The sequence below is a fragment of the Onychomys torridus genome, chromosome 5 (assembly GCF_903995425.1).
Source record: "Onychomys torridus chromosome 5, mOncTor1.1, whole genome shotgun sequence".
NCBI classification, from domain to species: Eukaryota; Metazoa; Chordata; class Mammalia; order Rodentia; family Cricetidae; genus Onychomys; species Onychomys torridus.
The window spans coordinates 73,328,927-73,341,289 of NC_050447.1; the positions used below are offsets into that span (position 1 = coordinate 73,328,927).

Consider the following 12,363-nt stretch of genomic DNA (forward strand, 5'->3'; position numbering starts at 1 on the left):
TGGTTAAAAACTTGGGACAATGAGCTTGGAGCTCTCGGAGTCTTGAGTCAATCCCAACTAACGGTTTTCCTGAACCGCTAGACGAACTCACCATCAGGGCTCAGTGAGTCACCACCACTGACTCAGCGACCCCACCCCTGTCCCCTGGGCTTTCCTCGTGAGGCTGTGGATCCTGACTCTCTGGAGTTGGACTGAGTCCGTTAGGTCCTGGGATATGACCACCCAAAACAAGCCCTCTGCAAAGGACCGGGGTGCCCGGCCTTGAGCCTGGTATCTTGGGCCGAGTGCTTCTCCACGCCCCAATCTCAGGCGCTCTTTGTTTCTCTCCCCGCCTTCCGATCTGCAGGACCGCTTTTGCTGGCTCTTCCGGCTCCTGGGCTCACAGGTCTCCCCACCCACCCAGTCCCAGAAGACCGCAGCTCTGCGGCCGCGCCCCTCCCACCGGCGCGCCTAGTCCCACGCCCCTTTGGCACAGTGCCAGGGACCACTTTGCTCAACTTTCCGGAGCTCCCCTCCCCCCAGGCATCCCGGAGATCCCTTCTTTCTTAGAACCCAGGGGTGAGCGGAGAGTTTGGGTGTTCATCCGGAAAGCCCCTGAAAGTCCTAGCCCTGTCCAAGAAGTAACGGGACTGTGTCCGGTCCCCGACAGCCCTGGAAGAAGGCTCGAGGGAGCCCCCCTTCGCCCTCCCCCGCCCCCCCCTCCCGCCTTCCTCACTTCTCTTCGGGTCCCCATTGGTTGGCGCGCTCCGCGGCTAGGATGGCAGTGGGAGGGGACCCTCTTTCCTAACAGTGTTATAAAAGCAGCGCCCTTGGCGGGGTCCAGTCCTCTGCCACTCTTGCTCCAGGACCCCAGAGACAGCAGCGCGCCCACGGTTCGCATCCACCGCGACCCTCGCTCTCCTTTCGGAGCCAGTCTTTGCAGCTGCAGCAGCCCAGCCCACCTTCGCCCGCGAAACCATGTCCACCAGGTCCGTGTCCTCGTCCTCCTATCGCAGGATGTTTGGTGGCCCCGGCACCTCGAGCCGGCCGAGCTCCAACAGGAGCTATGTGACCACGTCCACCCGCACCTACAGCCTGGGTAGCGCGCTGCGCCCCAGCACCAGCCGCAGCCTCTATTCCTCATCCCCCGGTGGCGCCTATGTGACCCGGTCCTCTGCCGTGCGCCTGCGGAGCAGCATGCCCGGCGTGCGGCTGATGCAGGACTCCGTGGACTTCTCGCTGGCCGACGCCATCAACACCGAGTTCAAGAACACTCGCACCAACGAGAAGGTGGAACTGCAGGAGCTGAATGACCGCTTCGCCAACTACATCGACAAGGTGCGCTTCCTGGAGCAGCAGAACAAAATCCTGCTGGCCGAGCTCGAGCAGCTCAAGGGCCAGGGCAAGTCGCGCCTGGGCGACCTCTATGAGGAAGAGATGCGGGAGCTGCGCAGGCAGGTGGATCAGCTCACCAACGACAAGGCCCGCGTCGAGGTGGAGCGTGACAACCTGGCTGAGGACATCATGCGGCTGCGAGAGAAGTAAGGCCTGACCCACGCGAGTGGTAGGGCTGTGGGAGGGAGGGGAGTCCCGGGCCCTGCTCCAGGGCCGCCACGCCCTTGGGGATGTGGCCGGGTGGTGGTTGTCTGGAGGATAGCAGAGGAAGCTGCCCCGCCCTGAACCTAAACTTTGCAGTGAGCATTTCCCTTCTGGCTCCACTCGAACCAGAACTTTAAAAAGTTTGCTAGCCTCTTCTGGTGGGCGTACAGTTACCAGGCAGGAGGAGAGGATGGGTGTGACCGATCTGAGACAAAGAGGTGGCAGGGGCGGCTGGGATGCTGGGACCGGGGTTCCTCCTGCAGGTCTAGAAAGGGCCGTGATTGTCTTTTCAGGCTGTGCCCCAACTTTAGCTAACACTTGCAGAGGGCTGCGGACTCGACAAAGCTGCTGCCGCTGGTGTGGGTGGAGGTGTCCCAGCAGCTCTGGCCTCGAGGCTTGGAGGGGATGCGGTTGGGTGTGGCCGCCCCGCCCCTGGCGGTTTCCCAGTTCCACTTTGCTTAATGTACTACTGCTTCAGATTGCAGGAGGAGATGCTCCAGAGAGAGGAAGCTGAGAGCACCTTGCAGTCCTTCAGACAGGTTTGTAGGCTCGTTTTTTCACTTGCAGCCAGCAGCCCCATCCAGCCAAACCACTCACAGTTCTAAAAGTTAGTTCACCCAGGATTTAAAAGGTGCAAAACTTCACATCTGCGTGTAAAAGCCCCCTGGTGGCAGAAAGTCCACGGATTGAAAAACTCCATTATTTAGGCCAATCCTTACAACATGAAGTTTTTTGTTGTTGTTGGGTTTGTTTTGTTTGGGTTTTTTGTTTGTTTGTTTGTTTTTGCTTTTGTTTTTTGCTTCGTTTCCAGATTTTTATTACCCCCCAAAACATCGAAACATATTGACATTCTGATTTTGAATGGTTACAGTTTGATTAGATTGTGGTTTGTGAAAGTCAAGTTAGCTAACTTTCACAAGGTCACACAAAGCACAGTTGCGCCCTCCAGTTTGAATGGCAGAATACTCTGGAGGATGAGAAAGTTTAACTGGAATTAAGCCAAGTTCCCTTTCTTCCTTCGAAGTTCGGTACTGCATGGAAGTTAGCTGAAGCGCCATTGCACAACTATTTTTGTAATCTAACAAGGGTGAAAGGAAGCCATCTGTTCCCCCTGCTGAAGGGTATTAAAAGTTTCTATGGGCTTCACTATGGAATGTAGATACTGACGTTCTGGTAAATGCGGTGGCTCTGGACAGAAAGAATAGGAGCCTTTGTGTTCCCCGAGCAGCTTTGCAACAGGCTACATTCTTATTGAATATGTAATGATGTAACCACAGTTCCAATTGACACAATTATTTGCTAACATCCCTTATCTAATGTCTGACCCGAGCTTGTGACGTATGTGGTGTACAAAGTTCTTAAAGCTACAGTCCTCCACATGTAGAAAGGCCCCTCTTTATGGGGTTATGGGAGTAGACTTATCAGCACCCTCCACAAATAAAAATATATCCTAGACTGAAGAATGGAGTTTCATATGAAGGAGGGACTTTTGTTTGTTTTTGCTCCAAAGTTAGGTGTTTCCTTAGCATACAAAAGCAGAAAGATGGCCAGTAGTCTTGTCCTTGGGAGCATTCATCAGAATCAGCTTCAAAACTCTCCCAATGACTGCTCTAGGGTAACATTTGGAAGCTGAGAGATATTTTCATACTTAATAGCAGTACATAATATATGGTTCATTTTAGTCACTGAGGGTTTATAGTTATCACCCCAGGAATGTTTCCTTCAAAGCATTGGGTGAACATGCAACATTTCTTATTATGGGCTAAATAAAATTGTTTCATTCACTTGAATAAAAAGGCACATTTCATTGGACTTTTTCAAAAAGGTTAGTCTGACATTTATATTTTTTGAGCACTTAGTGCAAGGTAGAGAGGAATGCTACTACTAAAGTCCTTATTTCCTTTTTATTAATTAGTATTTTTTGAGACTGATAGCATAACTCAACATTTTAGGACTGTAAAGCTATAAACTATACTGCAAATGCAATTGCTCACAAGAGAAGAAACATAAGTATCCTGATATTCCCTTGAAGAGAAACAAAATTTCAGTTGCAAGATTGCACATTCTTACAATGGATGTCTTTATTAACTCTGTAAAAGGAGTCTCCATGTAGTTTCATTGTGTCTTGCCCTACCATACTAAAATAGGCAATGCCACTGAAGTGATATGATGGCTGATAAAGATAGAAATACCCTATATAATGAGGCAGGGGGCATTTCAGAAAAAAAAAATCAGAGAAGGCAAAACCAATATAGTTCAGGATTGCATCATTTATTTTCCTTCTTGCCCGATGAGCATGTCTCTGCAAATCCATGACCTGAATGTGATCAAGGAATTGCTACTTAATGTGAGTCTAGCCTGGGAACCTGGCTGCCAGATAACCCAGCACTTGCTCTAGATCCCAAAGATAAGTATCAGAAGGTTTACACAGAGGAGACAAAAGAGCTTGCATATGTGCTAAACCTCTTGAGCTCAATATTTTAAAGATTTTTATGTGTTTGTGTTTGTGTGAGTGTATGCCACATTTGTGCAGGTATGCACCAGGCCAGAAGAGGGCGATGATGCTCTGGAGCTGGAATTATAAGCTTTTGTGAGCTGCTGGCTGTGGGTGCTGGGAACCAAACTCAGATCCTCTGAGAGACCAGCATACTATTACCTAATAAGTCATGTCTTCAGTTGCCCCCCACCACACTTGAAAAAATTATTTTTTATTTTTTGAACCTTACATTTTTATATTACATGTACTCAGGCAGACAGGGAGTAGTAGAATCTGATCAACTACAATCATCACAGAATTAAAACAAAATTAAATGCTATGACACTGATTTTCATATTTAAAACTGATAACGAAATTTTACATGCAGAAATGTAGACTCACTATGCCATGTCATGTATATATATATATATATATATATATATATATATATATATGTATTTTTTAATTGTCTACCTTCAATACAACAAAATGGCTTTTGATCTATTTTTATAGCTACGAATGTATATTAGAATGTGACACTAAATAATTTATAAATTTATAAAGGTCATGAAATTTTCAGCACATTTTCTATAGTAATGAGGTTGGGTTCATATCGTTAGGTTTTTTGTTTTTGTTTTTGTTTTTGTTTTTGTTTGAATAAGTAAGGGTCTGTAGATATGAGTCAGTGGTAAAAGCACTGGTTACTCTTCTAGGGGACCCGGAGTTGAATTCCCAGCACCCACACAGCTGCTCTGTAACTCTACTTCCAGGGGTCTTGATACCCTCTTCTGGCTTTCATGGGCACTACATACACATGGTGTACTAATATATATGCAGGCAAAACACCCATATACATAACACAGAATGAAAAGAGAATTTGTATAAGTAAATGAGATAAAGAATAGACTTCAGCACCCCCACATTGTCTTTTCTCTTTTCAAAACAGGATGTTGACAATGCATCTCTGGCACGTCTTGACCTTGAGCGTAAAGTGGAATCCTTGCAAGAAGAGATCGCCTTTTTGAAGAAACTGCATGATGAAGTAAGCGACACCACTTTCAGCGAGCGAACAAGGCTACGCTGCACCCACGTTGTTCACACCTGACCCCTCTCTGTCTGTTTTTTCCTCAGGAGATCCAGGAGCTACAGGCCCAGATTCAGGAACAGCATGTCCAGATTGATGTGGATGTTTCCAAGCCCGACCTCACCGCTGCCCTGCGTGACGTCCGCCAGCAGTACGAAAGTGTGGCTGCCAAGAACCTCCAGGAGGCGGAGGAATGGTACAAGTCTAAGGTAGGAAATGAGTCGGAGCGGCTGGAACAATAGGAGAGCCTCTTGCTCTCAGACACCTGCCTCTGATTCCATCGATGTCCTCCCGCTTTCCCCGGAAGCTGGCTTTGTTACTTCAGTGCCCCCGCCACGCCACTCACAATGCGTCCCTGAGTACGGCAGACGCCCTTCCCACTCATTGTCTTCCACGCCGCTTCAAAGCTCTTGACCTCCAACCCTTGTAAAGAATCGCAGTAGAGCAAGTGCCGCTTGAAAATAGAAATCCCAGTGTTCACGTCCCTCTCCCTGGCTTTCCCAACAGACATTTAGACGTAGACTAGGAAACACTGAGTCAGAATGACGATCACCCTCCTAAGAGAGGGAGAAGTCTTGGGAGTGAGCCACCTCCATTTCTGATTTCTCTCTGACAGTTTGCTGACCTCTCCGAGGCTGCCAACCGGAACAATGATGCCCTGCGCCAGGCAAAGCAGGAGTCAAATGAGTACCGGAGACAGGTGCAGTCGCTCACCTGCGAAGTGGATGCGCTTAAAGGAACCGTGAGTACCACCCGGCACCTAAAGTGGGGGTGGCGAGCTCAGCCCCGTTCTGTTGGCTTCGTTAACAGTGACACCTGTACAAACAAATAAAGTCTGTGTGTGTGTGTGTGTGTGTGTGTGTGTGTGATAATTCATTTTCTCATATCCAAAATTACATATTTGGATATATGTATCCAAAGAAAATTAATTATCAAGACAGTTTCAAGAATTATTTGATGGACATCTTGAAAGTCTAAGAAGGATTATAAGCTCAAGGTTAGTCCAGGCTCTCTGTGTAGAAATTTTTTGCGTTCTCTGTTTAAAACTAGTAGGTACCTGGTATTAAGAGAACCAGTGCACATGGTTTGTAAATGGTTCTGGGGAACAGCTGGAGCTGGGGAATCACATCAGAGGCCCTTCTCCCTTCCTGCAGAATGAGTCCCTGGAACGCCAGATGCGCGAGATGGAAGAGAATTTTGCCCTTGAAGCTGCTAACTACCAGGACACTATTGGCCGCCTGCAGGATGAGATTCAGAACATGAAGGAAGAGATGGCTCGTCATCTTCGTGAATACCAAGACCTGCTCAATGTTAAGATGGCTCTTGACATTGAGATTGCCACCTACAGGAAGCTGCTGGAAGGCGAGGAGAGCAGGTACAGAAGGCATATTTACATGTGTGAATTAAATCCTCACAGTCTCTCTAGGTCCTTTTCGTTTAACCTCAAGACCATTTCTTCAAGGGAGCTGCACTTTTTATAGACGAGAAACTTAAGATTTAAATAGAATAGGGTGGTGGTGCACGCCTTTAATCCCAGCACTTGGAAGGCAGAGCCAGGCGGATCTCTGTGAGTTCGAGGCCAGCCTGGGCTACCAAGTGAGTTCCAGGAAAGGCGCAAAGCTACACAGAGAAAAACAAACAAACAAACAAACAAACAAACAAAACCCAACAACAACAAAAAAAGATTTAAAGAGAATAACTTGCTGTGGTCAGAGCTAATTCATAACAGAGCCAGGATTTGAACCTACTACCATGCCAAAGTTGATACTTTCCACTCTTTAATTCCTCTAGTTTATGTCCCTGTGAAGAAAATGCTTGAAGTATTTTAAACATGCTAATGAGACCAACCATGGGCAGATGTTTCTGAATCAAATCTCTAACAGCAACAGATTTCCTAGTAGATGAAAACAAGAAGTGTGTAAATTTATTTCTTCTTGTTCAAGTGCTTTATCTAAAATTTAAAAAAAAAAATGTTTCTTCTCTTTTTACAGGATTTCTCTGCCTCTTCCAAACTTTTCTTCCCTGAACCTGAGAGGTAAGCATGTCATGTCCTTTTATGGAAAAATATCACAAGGTTGTAACCAATCACTTGGTAGTATAGCATCCACTTTTTAGTAATACCTGAACTATATGAGAGAAAATTCTATGAAACATCCATGATTTCCTTTTTAAAATAAACATATGTATATATCCATTTTATTTTATTTTCTAAGTTTTTTGAGGTTATGACATAATTACATCATTTCCCCCTTCCATTTCCTCCTTTTAAACCCTCCTATGTACATCCCCTGCTACACATGGCTGCCTTTTAAATTCATGGATTCTTTTTGTTACATTGCTGTTACATATACATACATATACACACATATATGCACATCTATCTACCACCTAGCTAGCTAACTGTATATTCCTAAATATGTAAACACAATGGCTCAGTCCATACAATGTTATTTTTACGTGTATGTTTTCAGGCTTGACCATTTAGTACTGGACCCATTTCCTTCTTTATTATAATTTACATTACTGTTGAAAATCAAATCCTGGGTCTCAAGCTAATCAGGTGTTTTCCCATTGAGCTGTACTCTTAGCCTAATGCCCTAAGTTTTAAACTCAAGTATATTCTTGAATTCTACATCCTAATTTAAGGGTAGATTCCAGATTGATTCCTGCTAATGGTGTACACAATGAACTGAGTGAAGGAAGCCTTAGGTACCGTGTATTCAGATAGTGCTTCATAAGATTATGTATGAGTAGCACTTTAAACAACTGCAAATATAAAGTCATAATGCTTTGGATACATTTTTCATTTTTACCTTATTTTTTTATTCAGAAACTAATCTGGAGTCACTTCCTCTGGTTGACACCCACTCAAAAAGAACACTTCTGATTAAGACAGTTGAAACCAGAGATGGACAGGTTGGTATCTTTTAGATAAAATATGGGAAAGGGTAAGAGAAAGGATAATGAGTGAATATAGAACTGTTTCAAATATGCATTGATTCCCCTTAAATCAGCAAGCAATTATACTAGATGCAGGCAGCTATTTGAGAGGTCCCCCTGCCTACTGGAGGAATAGACCCTGATTCCACCAATGTAAGACCAACAAATTATTTGGTCCTTGGATGTGACAGTAATCTTCCTGCACTCCAGAGTTTGTAGTTTTAAATGGGAGTAAAACACCCTTAAGGTCCTTCTTAGCTGAACTTCACCTAATGACATCAGTGAACATCAGGGAGGGTCTGACACTGGGCATACAGTTCTCTCCCAGTGACTGCCACCTGCTTACACAGTACAAGGACTGGCATGTGGTCAACCAGTTTCTTGTTACCTCTCTAAGCCAGGAACAAAATGGTTATAATTAATTATAATTATGAAAGCTCAAGCCTGCACAAGAACACAAGAAGCATCTTATTTAATACATTTTAATACGTTTTAGTTGCTTTAGATAATACGTTTTTGTGCTTAGGATTGCTACTGCAAACTTCCTAAACACAGCTTTCAAGTGCTCTTTTGTGTGTCACATCCTTCCAATGGATACTTCCATTGCAGGCAGGAGAAGGCCACCTTGCCTCTGCATCTCCCTATAAACCCTTGCTGTGAAAAGTCAGCATAACCAACCCCCGAGACTGCTTAATAAATTCTATTTATGGCCATGTCTCCTTACAATGATTTGACTTATTCCTTTTTTGAGCAGGTGATCAATGAAACCTCTCAGCATCACGATGACCTTGAATAAAAATTGCACACACTTGGTGCAACAGCGCAGTACCAGCAAGAAGAAAAAAGAAATTCTTACCTTAAGGAAACAGCTTTCAAGTGCCTTTACTGCAGTTTTTCAGGAGCGCAAGATAGATTTGGGATAGAAATAAGCTCTAGTTTCTAACAACTGACAACCTAAAAGATTTAGAAAAGGTTCACAACACAGTCTAGTTTACGAAGAAATCTTGTGCTAGAATACTTTTTAAAGTATTTTTGAATACCATTAAAACTGCTTTTTTTCCAGTAAATACCTGACCAACTTGTTACTGCTTCAATAAATCTTCAGAAATACTCTTGATGTGTTGCTTTATAATATCTAAACAAGTCTCTTTAGCTCTATTGGCTAATTTACTAAAATCATACTTAAGTTTTAAGTTATAAGTTCAATTTATTTTATGCATGCAATGCAGATTTTTAAGTTATTCTTTTAAAAGAGAGATCACTCCTTTTCAATTGTTTATTGTTTTTATTTGGGATGGGGATATGACTTAGCATTAGGGGTGTGTTTACCTGCACAGACCCTGGGTTCATTCTGTAGTGAATGCATGCATGTCCATGCACAAGCGTGCATGTACACACACACACACACACACACACACACAATTAACATTGATTTATAGATACTATATAGTGCTTGGGAAATGGATCACTTGGTAAAATTCTTGTTGCAGAATCATGAAGACCTATTGGTGAAATTATTAAGGCCACTCCACGTAGTTAAAAGGGAGGTTTATTTTGTGGGGTAACTTACAAATGAAGGGATAGGTTGTAGGGTCTGGCAAAGGTATGGCAGAGTCTGGCGGTGTTCTCTGGAGAACTCTGCTCAGTCTACCTCCTGCGTCCAGCGTCCCAGAACCAAGAGAGAGAGCCCTCCTCTGGATCCTGGGTCTTCCGCTTCCTTGTCCGCCCCGCCAGGGCGTGACCATTACTGAAGCCTCAGTGGGGGTTGGAACTTCCAGGCCAGTGCTGGGATGGCTATCCACTACAAAGACCTGAGTTTAGACTCCCAGAACCCATGTAAAAAGAACATGGTGGTACACATCTGCAATTCCAGCACTTGGGGTGGGGATGGTGAGGATCCCTGGGTCTTGCAGACCATCCAGTTAAGACCATATATGATCTCCAGGTTCAATGAGAGACCCTTTCAGAAGTAAAGTATGAGACCTCTGGTCTCCATCTACACATGTGCACCCACACGCATACACACATATCTGAGCACATACACCACACGCACAATAAAATAAAATAGATGTTCTATAAAAGGTTCGCAGTTTATGATTGTTCAACTTACAACTGCTGACTCCACAATGTGTCAGAATGATGGACATTCAGTAGAAGCTGTCCTTTGCAATATGGCCTCTTCCCGGCCTAGAGTCATGGTGAACAGGAGATGTAGCTATGGCCCCTACACAGCCAGGCAACCACAAGGAAAGACAATCAGCACTCTACACTGCTAAGTGAGGGTGTTAAGTACATTTGGTTTCTTTTCTTTCTTGTTTTTTTTCTTTTTGCCTTTTTTTTTTTTTTTTTTTTTTTGCTTTTTTGCTTTTTCGAGACAGTTTCTTTGTGTCCTGGAACTTGCTTTGTAGACTAGGCTGGCTTCAAACGCACAGAGATCAGCCTGCCTCTGCCTCCCAACTGCTGGGATTAAAGGAGTGGACCACTAGTGCCCAGCTGTAGGTTTGGTTTCTTAAAGACACTTTTGTCTTATCATGTTTGGATTACATGAAGGGCAGGCATATCAAAACATGACTCCACTGCAGTAGAAGGACACCTGTATAAGAAGTTAATGTGAGCAAAACTGTTGACATGTCTCTTTAAAAATCAGTTAAGCTGCATTTGAATTTAAGTACGACTTCAATATTGACAAACATACTTCCTAAAATTCAAAAATAAAGATGTATTTTAGCATGTGCTGCATATGAACAGCAGAAACTCCAGTATGTGAGTTGAAATTTTATGCAATAGCTGAGATGCAGACTCATACCTTCCTCTAGTGAGACACAGATTAGCTGCCAGATGTGAGTATACCCCTGCAATCCTAGCACTTGGAAGGTGGAGGCAGGAGGATCAGGAGTTCAAGGACAGCCTCTACTACATCCCGAGTTCAAGTCCAGCATCAACTACATGAGCTACTATTTTATAAAACAATGGAAAAGATTATGTAAAGGAATAGAATTTGCCAAGTTTAATTTATAAAATTGGACTATTTTTCACTTTTACGTGTGAATATATATCTCATAAGAGTTTCCTATCTGTGTGCCTACTGACATACATGTAGAGATATATCAAACAAAATGTTTTACAGCCCATCCCTCTTGTAGCCAACTTGGTTGTCATTCAAGATGGAACCTCTGGTAAATAGACAGAGATGCTGTGAATAGTTTTCATGTATGGAGAAAGAGTCTGACAAAACAAGACCTCCATCTTTTCTTCTGAGGAGATGAGATTATTGTTTGGGAATCATACATTAAGTCATGCTAACTCCAAGTGTGCACGGTTTCAAAACCTGGAACAAGAAAAGTAGTCTAGACACAAAAAGCTGCCTCTAGGCCATGTGTGGTGATATTTTATTTGTGCTTTAATAAATAAAGCTTGCCTGGAGATCAGAGGGGAAAGGCCAGCTATTATAAGTAAACAAAGAAGTCAGGCAATGTTAGCACACGCCCTTAATCTTATCATTTAGCAGATCCTTTCTGTGAGTTCAAGGCCACACTGGAAACAGACAGAGCCAGGTGTGGTGGCATGTGCCTTAATTCCAACACTAGTTAACCGTGGAGGTCTGGAGGTCTGTACAGACAGACAGAAAGTGACAGAGCTGTGTAGGAAGAGAAAGTGATGTAGCTGGACTGAGAGCAAATCAGAAGGTAGAACAGCAAGGCATCTAGACGTGGGTAGACAGGAAGTAACTCGCATTTGGAAGCTGCAGAGTTGGCAAGGTAAGGTTGGCTGGTGGCTTTCCCTATATCCCTGATCTCTCTAAGGCTTTCACTCCTATATTTGACTCTGTCCATATTTTTATGTAATAAGACTATTTGGAAATTCATCTACAGCCATGCTATAAGAACAGGCCTTCAAAGAGTAGGTAGAGCTGAGGTTAAAAGAAGACAGAAGGTATTGTCTACAGGGAGTAGAGTTGTTGACAGTGTGTGTTCTGGAGCAGAAGCCCCCCTGGACTTCTCTAAATTCAAAATTACTATTGCATTATGATTATCTACCCCTTAAGGACTAATAAGCAGGCACTAGATGTGATTTTTCTTTGTTTGTATCTACCTCCCTTTGGAGTCAAGGGAATTCACTCAAAGCCTTGCCCACAGGTTGCTGTGATTTATAGCATATCACAGACGCTACAAGGTAAAAGAAGCATGGGCCACCAAAATTACAGTTTATGCCTATTGTATCACAATTTGTGTGACTGTATGTGTTTTTTGTGAATGAGTATGTCTCTGTGTGTTTCTGTGTATAT

At 43.9% G+C, this 12,363-nt stretch overlaps 1 protein-coding gene across 1 annotated transcript; it reads left to right on the forward strand.

The window, feature by feature from the left end:
- The first annotated feature begins 799 nt into the window (after nt 1–799).
- Nucleotides 800–9,193, forward strand: Vim (vimentin). The gene is made up of 9 exons (XM_036189165.1): nt 800–1,520; nt 2,057–2,117; nt 5,001–5,096; nt 5,186–5,347; nt 5,755–5,880; nt 6,293–6,513; nt 7,130–7,173; nt 7,969–8,054; nt 8,833–9,193. Exons 1-9 carry the CDS (start codon nt 958–960, stop codon nt 8,872–8,874), a joined length of 1,401 nt encoding a protein of 466 aa, XP_036045058.1. The 5' UTR covers nt 800–957; the 3' UTR covers nt 8,875–9,193.
- The last annotated feature ends 3,170 nt before the right edge of the window (nt 9,194–12,363 follow it).

Bases quoted from the DNA above. Each gene is read 5' to 3' on its own strand.
- Vim (XM_036189165.1), top strand. From the start codon at position 958: ATGTCCACCAGGTCCGTGTCCTCGTCCTCCTATCGCAGGATGTTTGGT. The intron at 5,097-5,185 runs GTAAGCGACACC...TTTTTTCCTCAG, and splicing joins TGAAGAAACTGCATGATGAA to GAGATCCAGGAGCTACAGGC. The intron at 7,174-7,968 runs GTAAGCATGTCA...TTTTTTATTCAG, and splicing joins TTCTTCCCTGAACCTGAGAG to AAACTAATCTGGAGTCACTT.